This window comes from Cyprinodon tularosa, unplaced genomic scaffold, assembly GCF_016077235.1.
Source record: "Cyprinodon tularosa strain WSP-4 unplaced genomic scaffold, ASM1607723v1 ctg744, whole genome shotgun sequence".
NCBI lineage: Eukaryota > Metazoa > Chordata > Actinopteri > Cyprinodontiformes > Cyprinodontidae > Cyprinodon > Cyprinodon tularosa.
Window position 1 is genome coordinate 74,781 of NW_024039501.1, and position 16,554 is coordinate 91,334.

The 16,554-nt window shown below is 40.6% G+C and overlaps 1 protein-coding gene across 1 annotated transcript in view; it reads right to left on the reverse strand.

Annotated features, from left to right (window-relative positions):
* Positions 1 to 12,496, reverse strand: part of LOC119773117 — a 56,393-nt gene extending 43,897 nt beyond the window's left edge. Inside the window, exons 1-2 of the mRNA XM_038269941.1 lie at positions 11,777 to 12,496; positions 11,204 to 11,466 (exon numbers count right to left, since the gene is read on the reverse strand). Coding sequence (XP_038125869.1) covers positions 11,204 to 11,300 — 97 coding nt within the window. The 5' untranslated portion in view covers positions 11,301 to 11,466; positions 11,777 to 12,496. The remainder of the gene's footprint in view (positions 1 to 11,203; positions 11,467 to 11,776) is intronic.
* Positions 12,497 to 16,554: the final 4,058 nt, after the last annotated feature.

Here is a 16,554-nt window from a genome sequence, read left to right on the forward strand (position 1 = left end):
AGACTTTAGAAAGTCAGAAGCTGATCAAATATCGGGTTAGATATCGGTGGGGTGGCCGATGTCCGATATTCAGTTTTAAAGCCGATACAGGCCGATACCGATAGGGGGCCGATTATATCGTGCATCCCTACAATTAAGGAAATATTTTTTACAATTATTCAGATGGCTATGTTTCCAATTAAAAATAGGTTATATGGATTAAACTTTTAATCACCTTATTTTGTGTTATTAACTGTGACAATGATGAAATGGACAATAAAAGCATACATTTTCAATCACTGCAAAAACTTCTGCTGAAAAGGCACAAAGGCAATAATTACTCCTACAGGAAACTTTACTTCATAGAGTCGCTCATAATCTATTCCTCAAGCGCATTTTTAACGCGTTACGTGCGGAAAGAGATTATCAAATATTACACACGAGTGCTTGTTCCTTTTCTGCGAACGTTGATTTCCATGTGCCTGCAGCCTCCCTCCTGCGCATTTTCGCGGAGTGTTTGCCACATTAAGTGCCGTTGTAGGTTCCAAATCTGCTCAGGGCCCCGCCCCTTTTTATGACGTCAACATATGGCAACTCCACTCGCACAAACTGTATTGCACCCGTTTCTTAAGGATCAAATCTCTTTTGGAGTCTCAACATATTATTACCTATATTTGCTAATATTTTACATTTCTTCTGTGATCTAAGGTACCTGAAAGTAGAAAACAATTATTGTCAAGGCTGATTTATACTCAGTAACCAGGTGCGTGTGTCGCGGTTAACGCAGATATGCCGCCGCCTCTTCCACAGACACTCTGCTGCACCTCTACGAATTGTAGGTGACCGCAGACAGGAAGCCTCTGATTGGTCAAATCTACATCCACTCTACTCTATGCGCATTTCCTGTTTGGTACCTTACTCGCTTGTTTTGTTTGTACGATCGCCATTGTTGAAAAGGACTTGTGAATATGGACCCGCTAGAAGAGCGAGGTGCACGAGAACGCTGGGACCCTTTTCCCACCTGGATCCCCGCTATTTTTGGCCCTCATGTCCCTCTGTTGTCACACAAACTTGCCACCACTTCCTCACCGCCTCGGCCGTATCTAGACCCACAGCTAGTTCCTGATTGGCCCTCTGGTGTTGTGCCGCGAAATAACATAGCACAGACCAAGCTTCAATATTCGGCATAAATCAAAAAATATCTGCATCATAACTGTGACAATCTAGCTGCGACGCAACCCTGCAGGAGTTTAACCAGCCCTTCAGTGTTTTTTTTTTTTTCAGGTATTTGCAATAAATTAGATGGAAGATGACCTTGACCAACATCTAGGTCTAACCACGAATTAATAATTCCTAACATTCCCTTAAGATACAGGAGGCTTCTTGATCTCATAACAATCTGTGCATCTTGATGTTCCCATAGTAATTGCTTAAAATTTTTATTTAGTTACACAAAAAAACTTAATGTACACAAACTTTGCATAATTTGCATTTTAACTCTTAATTGCTTTGACGTACTAATAATCAACTATGACCTTTTTTTATTGTAATTCAATAGTTTGTGTGGTATTTGGTGGTTAAACTGTGTGGTTTTGAATGCAGTATATGTTTACACTAAATGCACATTTAAACCACGGCTACAGAGTTTCTGTTAATGAGGTCAATGCATTGCATCAGGCTTGTAACCACGTCTGTTGCACAGTAGGAAGCTAATTAACAAAAAAAAAAAACACAAAATTGGAGCACAATATGATCTTGGCTCCAAATAGAATGCCATAAAAGTGCAAGCATAGAGGAGAATAGACACATATGGTGATTGGGGAAAAACTCATGAGCCCCTATGTAGCCCCTGGGAATCACCAAAGGTGAAATGAGAGAAAAAAATATAACAAATTAGCTTTTTTTGTTGTTTTCCTTTTCTTTTCTTTTTTTACAATTGGCACTGTCAGCAATGGATGCTAGAAGCCAACACATAGCAACCTTCAGCCACACATGCTGCGCTAATATGCTCAGCTATGATACCCTTAAACGATCCATGTTTAGTTTACACAATAACAATGTGTGTTGTTTAAGACATAAAAACAACACACAAAAATACTGTAAGCTGTTTAGTATTTATAAATAAAAATAAAATATTGTAACACAAACCACATTGTTAATGCTAGAATGCAGTGTAGGTGACAAACGTATGCTAAGTCCTGTAGCGCTAGCTCCATCCAGCTAAAACAGCAATGAGCAGCAATGAACATTAAACATTTTTAGTTTGAAACTCTTAAAATTTATGAGAATGTAGAAAAATCCCAAGAGGTAATGAGGATGAAGGAAAGGGAAGAGTTGGCTGAATAAACTGGTGTTTCTTTGGCTGCTGCTAGGAGATGCTAACCCAGAGCTAAGCTAAGAAGAGCTCCAGCTTCTAATTGATAGCGGTTAGCATTGGGATAAAAGCATTTTCTGAGATATATTATAACAATGAGTTACAACAACTGAAGATGTTACTTTAAAGAGTCACTATATTCAAATTTTAATCTGATTTCATATTGCTAATGGTAGCTCCAGCTAACATTGTAAACAGTAAAGCGCAATCCGATCACATTTGTTTGTTTCAACAGATATCAGATATATAACAGCTCATAAAAACTTTGAGGCAGCAACACAGTGTGGTATTGTCAACATTTACACCAGTCAGGTGCAATATGTTAAAAAAAAGTACTTTTAATGTTAGCCTTCCTGTGATAACTGTGAGCTAACTGGGTCACTAACCCGGTATGCATTGCACAGGTGAAAAAATGGCATCCTCCGTAGGTGAAAGTACATATAACAATATAAATATAATTTTTGAGGTAATCATGACTTTTTATGTATCACAACGGGCAATATATCAGTTATTAAGAAAAATACAGCATATTTAGCCCTACATGTTCAACTTGTTTGTGGATCCTTTTAATGATTCGGTGTTTTCTGGTTGTTTACACGTTACAGACATTTCATTAAGTCATTTCTTTTCATCTTCTACATACTTTTATAGGCACTAGCTATTAGGTAATGAAACCTTCATAGAAACCCTAAATTTGTTTTTTAAAAACTTTAAACTGACAAGTACGAAAAAAAAAACAATAGTGAAAGGCCACCCACCAGGTATTCTAATCAGGGGGGGTCTTTGGCTCTTAAGATCATACTGTAATTAAAATCAGAAAAACAGAGAATTCAGTTTGCTTACATATGCTTTCATGTTTTCATTCATGTCTGGTATAATTCAAGCCATGAATGATCAGTCAGTTTATTTAGAGCATCTCATGCCAAACACTCTCCATATCTCAATTCAATTCAGTTTATTTCTATAGCGCCAATTCACATCATGTCATCTCAAGGATCTTTCCAGTTCACCAGATCATCCAGTCAAGTTGGTTCAAAGTTTTTTTATCTGAAAACCAGTTGATTGCATCAACTCATTGACTCTTCAGCAATCCCTCACACTAAGCATGCTTGTAGCGACAGTGGAGAGGAAAAACACCCCCATTTAACAGGAGAAAACCTCCAGCAGTATCTAACATAGATATTACAGCCTATTAGATGTGTTTTTTCTCCACAGCATAAAAATATTATAACATTGTTCTACGGACAAAAACACAATGACATACTTTTTTATGAAAACAAAGAAGGCGATCCAAGTGCAGCAAGATATAAAATATTGATTATTACTCTTATAACAAGCCGTTATACACTGATGACTTCGTTTTGAAAAAGTAGAATTAAGCCGTATGTGAAATAAACAGCTGCTAAAATTCCTCAAAGCCTTCCAGGCTAAGAGCTGCGGTTTCTGTAAAACCAGCGTTGAGTGACGCACTTTAGTTATCCACATCATTTTCCTCCCGAGTTCAAATATTTCCAAACATCTGAATTTGCCGTTATTGTGAGTGATGGCGGGGGATTTTTCAGCCAGCTGAAAGGCAGGGCAACAGTAGGGGAAATGGCAGCAAAGTCCTTCTCTGTGCTTTATGAATTTTACAAACCAAACTTTAAAACCTTGGCATGTCTGGACACATGGCTAAAATCTAAATATCTCTATTTAAGATTTGTTTTTTGGGTGGGGGGCTTATTCCTTGAGTGAAATGCTTCTTTAAGTAGGGCTTGGACCATTATTCCCTCTAAGCTAATTGCCAATTGCTCTCGCATTCTACGTGCAAAAGAAAATCTATGCAGCGCATAAAATAAAAGCAACATAAATAACCAATAACATTCTTTTTCTGTATCATTTTGAATCCGTGTGTCATTCGTTTTTCAACTTAAAATCAATAATGAAAATACAAGAAACGAAATAGATAGACCAGCATGTTTTTTATCGTGAAAGAAGATTTAGTTCATTGCTTCATATCCAGAAATCAAGTCCAGAGAGCTGCTAAAGTGGCATATTTGGAAAACCATCGGAAAAGTGAAAAGTACGTGAAAAATAGATATAAATTACGTAAGATTCCTTCATTTTCTAGAGACACTCATTAAGCTTTTTTATTTCTGGATATTAATCATGATATGTTTATTTTGTTTCATTTATGCTAGTAGAAACGTTAAAAATTTTCATTTTACAGACAAAGAGTTACATGAATTTATCAAAAAGGTTCGGCACACATTTCATTGAGCAAAATGGGAATGTTTTAATGTGAACAAAAAGTAATGTCTGAACGGTAACGTCTCATTTCTTCCAGAGCAGGACCATTACATATAGCAAATCTTACGTACAGAAAGTTATTTCAAGTGAGCCAAATCACTTAAATTAAACTGAAACTAATGCATAAATGGAGGCAACTTGCTATGATCCCGGGTTTATAACAGGTTTAATGTTGGTGTGTGGAGACAGCGTGCACACTGGTGTTGCTCACAGTGGTTCTCAGTGAACCCGGTGAGCTGTGTTGCCAACTTAGCGCTTTAGTCGCTATATTTAGCCACTTTTCAGACCCCTCTAGCACTTTGATTTCTAAAAAGCTCCTAGCACCAAATCTAGAGACTTTTTTCTGCTACTGAAGACTTTGGAGACAACATCTAAAAGCAGCGAACTCTGCTCTCCAGAGCGAGTAGATTGGTAACCCCGCCTCCTGCTCTCCTCTATCTTGTCTGCTGTCATGATTCATGCAGCTATTATTTCATCCAAATGAAAAATGGAGAACAGATAAGCAGATCATGGCTTGTCTACAGTGAAAAGAAGGACTGAGTTATTTACTTTGGCCTTTTTGGAAACACAGGAAGGAGCAATCAGCTAAGTGAGCTTAGTGCTTGGAAGAAATCTTTCATTCCTTTAGAGACAGCATGAAAAGTCAGCTGAGTACAAAACATAGAGAGGAAAACAAGTAGAAAAGGGACAAGAAGAGAGGGACACAACCTAGAACAGATAATGGATGTCTATTCTATTAACATTTCTATATCTGTAGAATGGGGCTGTTTTATGTGTTGTCTTCTCCATTCAGAGGACCCCCTGCCTGTTTTTGCCTAGGGCCCTAAATTTCCCTAAATCCGCCCCTGGCCCATACGTATTGAAATTTAAGAGGGAACAATTGTTGGGTAGTGATGAATCTCAAAAGGGTTTTCAAAATTATTGGGACATGACTTCTTCTATATACGTTGGGGTAAGTTGTGGCGCTCCGATTTATCGGCCAGCCAATCGACCGGCTACAATTTTCATAAATCTTCAGAAGAATAGTGATCGGCCAATACTTGGTGGTTGAAACCGATTTCAACCACTGATCTTACCTACCTCTACAAAACTGTCCACGCAATAAATGTTTCATTCATATTTAAGACATATTCTCTGTCTTATTTAAAACTCATTACTACTGTTTCACATGTTCCTTCAATTTTTATCAAGAAAATGTTGGTATAAGTCAGACTGTCAGGCTTTCAAAGATCGGTTATCAGCGATCAGCCAGAAAAGTGCAATCAGTGCATCCTTAGCAAAGGGAAAGTCCCATGAAATAAATGAATATAAATGAATTAAATAGCTGTGGCATCTATTTGTTCCTGCATCTCATACAAGATTAATAACATAATTATATAAGAAATATATGTGTGTGTATGTATATGTGTTTACAAGTGTAAATGTATATGCATGTTTATGTAAAAAATTGTTTTTCTAAAAAAAATAATAATTTATATAAAATATTATATATTTTATATCATATATATAACATAATTATATCATTAAATTATAAAAGGCAGCATGAAACAATTTAACATAACATGAAATACTTAAAAATACATTTAAATGATAAATGAAATAATCAAATGTCATTTTAAAATTTTTTTAGTTATTATATGTACTTTGGGGGGGGGTCATTCTGTTGTATTTTTATTTTTGGGGTCACCAGTTGAAAAGTTTTATACAGAAGAGGATTAGGGCCACTGGGAAAAAAAAAAAGTTAACTGATTTTTAAATTTTATTTCAGTTTAGGACGGGAAAAAAGTCAGAATTCTGACTTTAATCTCAGAATTCTGACTTTAATCTCAGAATTCCGACTTTTTTCTCAGAATTCTGACTTTAATCTCAGAATTCCGACTTTTTTCTCAGAATTCTGACTTTTTTTATTGTCAGAATTTAGTCAGAATTTTTAGATTAAAGTCAGAATTCTGAGAAAAAAGTCGGAATTCTGAGATTAAAGTCAGAATTCTGAGAAAAAAACTCAGACTTCTGACTTTTTTCTCATACTAAACTGAAATAAAATTTAAAAATGTGTTAACTTTTTTTTTCCCACTGGCCCTAATCCTCTCCCCTAGTTTTAGAACTCCTGCTTTAAGAGAATAAAATAAAAGCATCAAGCTAAATGCCAGAAAATACCAGTTTTACAGCCACTAATCACTTTTATAAGGAAGCCTTTGGGATAGAAGCTTATCTCCACCGTCTAACCAGCATTCTACGACTCTGATCAGCAGCTGAGCAACAAAGAGTTAAAACCCTTAACAGCAAATAACAGCGCCGCTAATTCTACCGAAGCCACATGCCTGTTAAAACAAACCAGACCACACATCAGCAGGAGGGTGGTAAGAAGAACACGCCAGTCTGCTGTACCTGACCCTCAGCGGGGCCGCCGACCTCCTGACCTCTGACTAAAAGGAAGTAAAGGCCACTTGCGGCGTGACGGGGCGGTGCGAGATGCCCCGAGCCAAGAGCAAACCCTCCTGTTTAACATGAGAACCCGCTTGAAGGCTCAAGGAAAACAACATTGTTTCATTACAGGTTCTGCATGCATTTCACAGGCGTTCGGTAAGCGGTGTGTGACATACCTCTGGGGATGCTAAAGCTTCTCTACACACAAACACCACCCTGCAAAAGTATCCCATTGCAATAAAAATGTCTTTCTATGTCCTAATGAAATTAGACGGCTGACTTGCATAAAGCAAAACATAATAATGAAGGTTTGAACATTTCACCAAAGCTGCAGCTCAAATAAAAATACAGAGCTCTGTGTCCCCTTACAACCCTAACTCAGATATAAACTCCAGAGCTTCCTTTCTGATTGGAGAAAAGTGATAGAATAAGCAGAGATAGAGAAAAAGTGGACCCTATGTCCTCCAGCAGACAAAGCCTATAGCAGCATAACTATAGAGAGGATAATCTGAGCTACTCTAAGCTATAAGCGTCACGATAAAGGAAAGTTTTAAGCTTTTTTTTTTAAGTACACAGGTTGCCCTCCTCATGGACTTAAAATAACTTAAACTGTAAAAACTTATCAAAATATAGGTTAGTTTTTGCAAATAAATGTTTGCATTTTTTGCAGGTGAATAATATGATCTGCCAAAGGAATGAGCATCCTAGTACTGAGAATACGATATGATATTGCTTGATTTCAGATTATAGATGTTTGTCTTTCCTTTTTTAAAGGTAAATCATCTTTTTCCATTGACAAGTTATCGTCATTCCTTGTTTAAATCAAGAGAAAATACACTTATTTAAATAAAAAATGACTTACAGAACTGAGGCATTATTTCTGCCCTGGCAAATTCTGAGATCGTCGTTTTTCTTTCAGGTTAGTATAAACAATTTACCAATAGAATAAGATGATTTATATTAAAAATAAAAAAAATAAACAATTATATAATCTAATTTCAAGTGCCTATTATCTACTCACCTTATTTTAAGGGAAAAATAGTATTTATATACCTAAATTATGCCAAATACAGTTTTCTTAAGATATTTGTACTTATTTAGATCAGTTTTTGTAGTGTTGGGTCAAATTTCACACAGGGGTCCTCTATTAACTGATAAATAACTGCTAAAGTTAGTTAATTTGATTTGTTTCATAGAGTCACATAGTATTAGGCCCCGTCCACACGAAGTCAAAACGAACACGAAACGCTGATATTTTCCAAAACGTTTGTCGTAAAGACGGAGACGTAAAATAAATGTGATCGTCCACACGAATGCATGAAAACGCTGCAAAATGTATGCCAGGCCTGTAAGTGGCGCTGTGGTGCCAAAGCAAAAATAGGCGACGAAATGTTGGGCATGCGCACTAATATTTATACATGGTTGCCCTGCGGGTCCATTTTCGTGGTTCAGTCAAATTCAGGTGCTGAACTATGTCTTCGATATTGCTCTGTTCTTCCTGGAGATATTCCAGAAGAAGAAGATTCTGTTGTAAGCCCGACAGCAGGGTGAGTAGCATTAGCAGCAACGGCGCCATTGTTGTTGTGATACTGGTCGCGCATGCGTGTTTAGAGGCGACGCTATGACGCATGCGTGTGAAAAAAATATGCGGTTAGAGCGTAAAGATGGAGACGCGAAAACGGCGTTTCGAAATCTTCCCACTCTGAAGGCTGAATAAAAAAAAGATCGTTTACAGACCCCCGAAACGCCGGCTTCGTGTGGATGAGAGGCTGGTTTGGTGATTAATTTGTGCGTTTAGGCCAGGGTTTGGCTTCGTGTGGACGGGGCCTGAGAGTCACTTTTAATTTGTCTTTAAAAATGTTTCCCTTTACTTCACACCTAAACCTTCATTTTGTTAAAATGAGGAAGTTATGTCCCCTAAAGAAAAGGCTGTTGCGCCACAGGGGGCTTCCTCACGGTTCTTTTCCTGGGAGCAAGTTATTTACTACTCTTAACTCAAACTGGGTAAAACCCTATAAAAAAGGACTAAAACAGGATTAAAAAGGTAACAGAGTTTATTCCAGATCAGGTCATTACAGGACAGAGAAAATGCTTGGAGCTTGCACAGCTGTGGGCTCAAAAATCACGTCCGCGAGCGTCCGGCAAAGATTGAGCCCCGAACAAGGTCATCTCCTGCTTCTTATAGCTCATGAGTCTATGTGTTGCATCAGGTGGATGCTTAGCTGTCCGTATCAGAAACTGACATGACATCAATGCCCAAGGATTACAGATAGCTCTCCTCTATCAGACCGGCTCCAAGATGTGCCCATATCCTGTGTACTCTTAAAGACACGAAGGCTGTCCTGATTAGATGACCTCCGTACACACAGTGACATCCACAATGTGAAGGAAGGCCATCTACTCTCTCTAATCTGGCTAACAAAGTAACAATGCACATGATGTATAAAGCATAAACCTAACAATTTAAACACATTAAATGATGCGTTTGCGAAGCGGATTAGATGGAAAACGCATCTGAAACCCACTCGGCCTCACAGCAAAGGCCACAAGCTTTCAGATCCCAAACCCTTTCAGTGACTTGGTGAACATCTATGACTCAACGAGTCAGCAAGTCACTGAGTCACGGAACAAGAATGAAAGTTCACCTCCAAGTAGTGACTCAGTGAGACATCATCTGATTCCCCTTTCATCTGCAAGCAGTTCATTCTACCACTTTCTGGACATTAAGTACCCCAAGCTGAGTGAGGGGGGCTGGGGGGGGATAATGACAGTGTGATCCAAACATCCTGAGGCAGCATCCCTGCCCTCTTAAAGGAATAGTACACCCAAAACATGATTAGCCTTCATTTTCTACTCACCCCCATGCTGAACAAAACTCTGGAGTACTTTTTTGATATCTCAAATGCATCTGGAGATCTGGGAGGCTTCTTGCTGTCTGCTGACATTCAAATAATGGAGGTCTATGGCGCCCGAGACAGAAAGGTCCACAAAAGTCCACAAAAACTTGTCAATATTCCTCCATACTGCTCGTCCAATGTAATCCAAGTGTCCTGAGTGGGTAGCATCCAGAATTTACTCGAAACGAAGTCATTTAGAATGTTTTTAGAGCCTAAACAGTAGTGTATAGGATTTCCTAATAGCGCCCCCATGCGCGCTCACGATTCTACGGAAGCCGGCAGACCAAACCAGCGCATTCAGCTCGGCAAAGAACTCATGCTCTTCCTCAACACTGAAGACCTCAGACATTTTTCTTTCGTTGTTTCTTTCTTTGCACAGGTAAACAGCACATTTCTTCTTCTACGCTTGCATTATCGGCAGACCAGACGCTGAATGCGCACTTTCTTCCGGTTTGGTCTGCCGGCTTCCGTAGAATCGTGAGCGTGCATGGGGGCGCTATTAGGAAATCCTATACACTACTGTTTATGCTCTAAAAACATTCTAAATGACTTCGTTTCGAGTAAATTCTGGATGCTACCCACTCAGGACACTTGGATTACATTGGACGAGCAGTATGGAGGAATATTGACACGTTTTTGTGGACTTTTATGGACCTTTCTGTCTCGGGCGCCATGGACCTCCATTATTTGAATGTCAGCAGACAGCAAGAAGCCTCCCAGATCTCCAGATGCATTTGAGATATCAAAAAAGTACTCCAGAGTGTTGTTCAGCATGGAGGTGAGTAGAAAATGAAGGCTAATCATGTTTTGGGTGTACTATTCCTTTAACACGCCTAATCTGCTGCTGATCCTGTGTGTGTGGATTAGCAACACTTTGATTCTTGGATTTGCAACTTACCACAGACAGGAAGCCCTTTAGCTTTACTTTCTCTTTCTTACAAACAATTTGATTTATATTTCTCCACATTAAAGCCCCACACCCACAGCTTAAAACTCCTTACTATAACTCCTGCATCTGACTGCAGGTCATAGTGATCCTGAGTCACCAGCAGCTGGCAGGTGCGTCCAGGGAGAAAAAAGCCACTGAAGTGAAAGGAAGTCAAACATCAAAACAATCGGGTCAGTGGTTGTTTTTTTTCAGGATCTCCATTCAGCATTGCGCACACAAACCGCCACATCACAGCCAGCTACATGCTGCGGTCCCCCGGACCTTACAGAGGAGCCGATCGGCGCTTACCAGCTGTCCCGTGGGAAATCCGCTCCCGGTGCGCATCGGAAGGAGCAGGAAACCCGCCGCCGACGCCTGCGGCTCTCCGTGCGCTACGACGCGTCATGTTTTCACGGCGTGGCGTCACGGCTCGCTACTGTCCGCGGCGAAATGTCTCATCTGAGGCAGAAGCAGGCTGCAAGGAGCCATCGAAAAAAGATCCGAGGCGCCGCCTCCCTGCGCCTTTCAGCGCGTCCAGAATGCGCTTTTCCCCTCTTTGGTGTTTCAGCACCCTTAGATAAAAAAAGAAAAAAGAAAAAGATTGGTTGGTAAACAATCAGTCCTCAAGTTTAAAAGCTCAACTTAGAGCAGATCCTCATATCACTATTGGGAATCTGGAATATTTCCTTTCTTCTAGTGAAAAAAAAACGTGTTTCAGGAGGAAAGATGGGAATTTGTGGAGGATCATCCAGGCGGAGGAAAATAAACTGCAGCTTTCCAGAGTTTGTTTTGCTGTGGCGTAAACAATCCAACAGAGAGAGAGGTGGATGTGGAGGTGGGAGGACAGACAGTCAAACAGTCAGAAGAGGAAAAAATGTTTACCCCCAATCTACTTGTGTCGCTCCGGTGACTCACGTCAAACCATCGCTGGATGAACAGGAGCCAGTTTTTCAGGCGAGGCTCCCTCTTTCTTTACCTCCACTAACCTGTTCAGTCTTGCCTCTAATGGAGTCTAATGAGTAAATAACAACACGGCGCGGATGGAGCTCCAAGCAGGACGGAGTTCTGGTCGGTTTCTGAAAGTCCAGGGAGAGGAAGAGAGAGAGGGAGGCGCGCGCGTCCGCGGAGCTGCGCCGGAACCAGAGAAGTCCGGAGTTTCTCCACCTTTTTTACGCATCAGGTGGAATTTAAAGGAATGCAGAAAAAAAAGCCTCCCAGTGTCACAAGTTTACGCAGCTCTGTTTCTGAACCTCCATGAATGCGCGTTGACTTGTTTCTTTCTTATAGGACATAAAAATCTAAGAAAATACGTGATAAAGAAAAAAAAAAAAGAGTAAACTTTGTTATCTGCTCCACAGAAGGACCCGCTGCCTGTTTCCTCGGCAGAGACAGGAATGGATGCGATGCGTAAAAACCTGCGCGCCTCGGCTCACAGAGAACTTATGAAACCGGAGCGCTGTGGCGGCCTCACCAAGTGCTCTCAACTTTCCTCCCCATCCACATGTCTCAGATGTCTTTTTGTTCCTGCTGCGGGAGGGGGGGGGGGGGGTCACACGGACCAGTCACGGAGCTTCTCTGTTGCAGGAATCTGCCAACAGACATCTGTCCTTCACTGTTTATCCTCTCGGACGTGGATAAATGTGCAGCAGGCTTCCACTTAAAGGAGCGCGCGCGCACGCACGCACACGCACAGGACATGAAACTGACCCTGGACACGTTCCACGGATCCAAGGCGTGTGCGCGAGCATGCAGTGGATGAGCTGAGACTTCAACACCAAAACGTGGTGGACTGCTGAAACATTTGGGATTTCTTGGTTGATTGTTTTCTCAGCTGCTCTGATTAGACTCCTGGAAGAGACTGAAGACCTTAAAAGGAGGATTCGGCGCGTCAAACACATTCAGCACCTTTTTATTCTGATAACACCCTGAATAAAACCTGGTGCAGCAAACTGCCTTACAGAGAAGATCTAATAAACCAAGGAAGATAGCAGGCAGGTAGAGGGTTAAAGCAGATAAGGTCATCATTTCAGGAAAGAAGCTCAATCAGCTCCCATGTCAAAAGGCGAATTTATGAAATCTGGGGGCCTAGGCAAAGACAGGCAGGGCCCCCTCTGAATTGAGAAGACATAAAAGAGACCGATTCTACAGATATAGAAATGTTAATAGAATAGACATCCATTATCTGTTCTAGGTTGTGTCCCTCTCTTCTTGTCCCTTTTCTTCTTGTTTTCCTCTCTATGTTTTGTACTCAGCTGACTTTTCATGCTGTCTCTAAAGGAATGAAAGATTTTTTCCAAGCACTAAGCTCACTTAGCTGATTGCTCCTTCCTGTGTTTCCAAAAAGGCCAAAGTAAATAACCCAGTCCTTCTTTTCACTGTAGACAAGCCATGATCTGCTTATCTGTTCTCCATTTTTCATTTGGATGAAATAATAGCTGCATGAATCATGACAGCAGACAAGATAGAGGAGAGCAGGAGGCGGGGTTACCAATCTACTCGCTCTGGAGAGCAGAGTTCGCTGCTTTTAGATGTTGTCTCCAAAGTCTCCAGTAGCAGAAAAAAGTCTCTAGATTTGGCGCTAGGAGCTTTTTAGAAATCAAAGTGCTAGAGGGGTCTGAAAAGTTACTAAATATAGCGATTAAAGCGCTAAGTTGGCAACACTGCTCTTTGCATCGTTCGTTTTCAAATGGTTTGCTTGGGACCTTAGGCAACTACCTAGTAGCCTACTGCCCGATGGTAAATCCCCCCCTGGTCTGGGCGTACACACAAGCTCACCGAGTTCACTGAGAACCACTGTGAGCAACACCAGTGTGCACGCTGTCTCCACACACCAACATTAAACCTGTTATAAACCCGGGATCATAGCAAGTTGCATCCATTTATCCGTTAGTTTAAGTTTAATTGAAGTGATTTGGCTAACTTGAAATAACTTTTTTTGAAATCAAAGTGCTAGAGGCGTCTGAAAAGTCGCTAAACATAGCGACTAAAGCGCTAAGTTGGCAACACTGTTCATTGGTTTTAAGGAATAGTTATATTAACTATACATGTAAAAAGAGTTCAATGGGGCCCCCAGGAACTTGGGGTCTAAAGGCAATAAAACATCTGAAAGTGTATTTTGGGTCATCAAAAACTTTATATATCCATTTTTTCCTCAGAATAGAAATAGAAAAGACAGAAATTGAACTTTATTGATCTCACAATGGAGAATTTGACCCCTTTGGGAGCAGTAGGCTGCCATTCTGCGGCGCCCGGGGAGCAGTGTGGGGTTAAGGGTCTTGCTCAGGGACCCATATTGGAGAATGTGGGGATTGCACCAGGTACTAGCAACCTTCTCAGAGCACTGCTCCAACCATTAGGCCATCACTCCCCAATTTCACCATTGCTGTCTGAGTTTGACCAATCATCTTTGACTTGCAATGAATAAAGGGAAAATCCAAAAAAGGAATATTAAAAACATTCCACTGGACTTTGTTTCCAAGTTCGAAGACGTTTGGCTTCCCATCCAGGAAGCTTTTTCAATTCAAAATGTCAGAAATAGCGTTGAGTTTGAGATTTTACACAGAATATTTTATACAGGATATTTATACTGTATTAAATCTCAAACTCAGCGTTAGGTACGTTAGGTAGGGGGTCTAGTCAAAGTCCACATATGAACTCAACCATTTTCAGAAAGCTTATAGCTTCTTATAAAAACAATTTTTACATCCACAAAATGTCTTGAGTTGTTCAAGATAAAAATATTTATTTTACCCAAAAAGTAGATATCCTGATGGGTCCAAAATACATAAATATTTCTTCCTTATTCTGCACTAATAGGAGCAGACAGCAGCTCAGGTGTTCCCAGTAGCTTCATGATAGCGCTGAGAAATGGCTTCTTCTCCGTGTTACGTTTCAATTCAGTTTATTAATATAGCGCCTATTCCCAACACGTCATCTCAAGGCACCTCAGATTTCTTAGATTCAGTCGTCAAACAGTCGAAGAAAACAAAAAAGAAGCATAAAACTCTGCAGCTTCTGAGCGTCGGTGCCGATTAAATCAAAAATGGATAACAAGGCTTTTCTTCTGAATTTTTAAGATAAATGTTTGCGACCTGGTAACCAGCTGGCAGACTTTACAGAACCAGAGCAGGTGAGTGCGCCACCTACTGGCAGGGAGGAGGGAAAGTCGTAGCCGTCGCCTTTAAAGGAAAAGCCCGGTCAAATTCAGAATTCAAACTTCTGAAAGTCCTTTAATGTGAAATGATTCCATCCTGGTCAATAAATGATCAGTGTTTTTAATTCAGAGTAATTTTCATGTGAATGTGCTTTACTGGAGGCATCCATGTTTGTCAAAGAACACTACTGCCACCTACTGGTTAGTGACGTCACGGTGCGGTATCGGCTGTTGATCAAGTCCCAGTGCTGCATCTGGTGTTTGTCACAACGCGCTATTATCCAAGTCATCTTGAAAACATTCTTCTTCCAAATGTTGGCTACATATTACGGGTTTTTTCTCTGGCCAGAAGTTCGATGGCAAATCCTCCCTCTTCAAGTTGGCGATCCAACGACCAACCCGTCCGTGGAGGATCAGGAATCAGAAAGGTGGAATAACTCTTTCCCCGATGTATTCCAGCATCCAGCTGCCATGCACGTGGGCATTGTCAGTTTCACTATAGCTCTGGTGAATTTCAATGGTGAAGTCCTCTGGAAATCTTCAATAATTGTTGTTGATTGCAGATGTGTCTAGTAGTTCCCATTGATTTAACTTGTAAAGCGGGGAGAATGGTAACCTGACTCCGCCAGATGGATTTGCTCCGCATATCCATCTGGAAACCTTCCGTTGAAGTAATTTTGGGAAGGGGAGAAAATACTGGTTAGCTGATTGGCCTAAGTTGGTGATAGACGGGCCAAATAAACCAATCAGATCAACGAAGCATATGACGTTCTAACAGAGCGACGACGAAAACACAACCACAAGCCAGGCTACTCTTGCCGAAACCAGTGGGGAGAAGAGCAAAAACATCTTTTCCTCTGAGAAAAGCCTCCAGAGCAGTGTTTTGCTCTTCTTTCAGTGAAGAAATACTCTGTAATTCCGATAAAACTTGCTCGATAGCCAGGCTAACGCTAGTTTCATCGGCTGAAGCCGCCATGTTCTTTAGACTGAACTGTGGCGCTTCTTGTTGCGTCACACCTCAACCCGCCTCAAAGCCAACGCTGATTGGACGTTCGTTTGGTGAACGGCTCCAAATTTTCTTCAACGGAGAGTCTGCAGACTGATTTGCGAGTGAAACCTTGAAAGCTCGCGAGATCAGGATGGTCTCACGAGGCTAGGAGAATGGCGCTAGGCTTACCGTACCGTGACGTCACTGCTGGAAGATGGCAGGAGGGAGGGGTTACTATATTTGGGCAAAAATGGCCGCTCCCAGACTCGGTGATCACTACAAAATTTGCAATTTTTATTTTTTTACTGATTAACGCTAAATTCATTAAATCACTGCAAACCTATTAGTTTTAGGTATAAATAATGATCCATTAATTATTCCTGCTGACCGGACTTTTCCTTTAAATGACACGCTGCTCAAACAATCCAACCATCTGTTTATCTTAGATGCAGTAAAAGTCTATGATCTTAATTTAAATTTGCTACACTAAGCAAGAGCAGATTATGTTAGATTATTAAT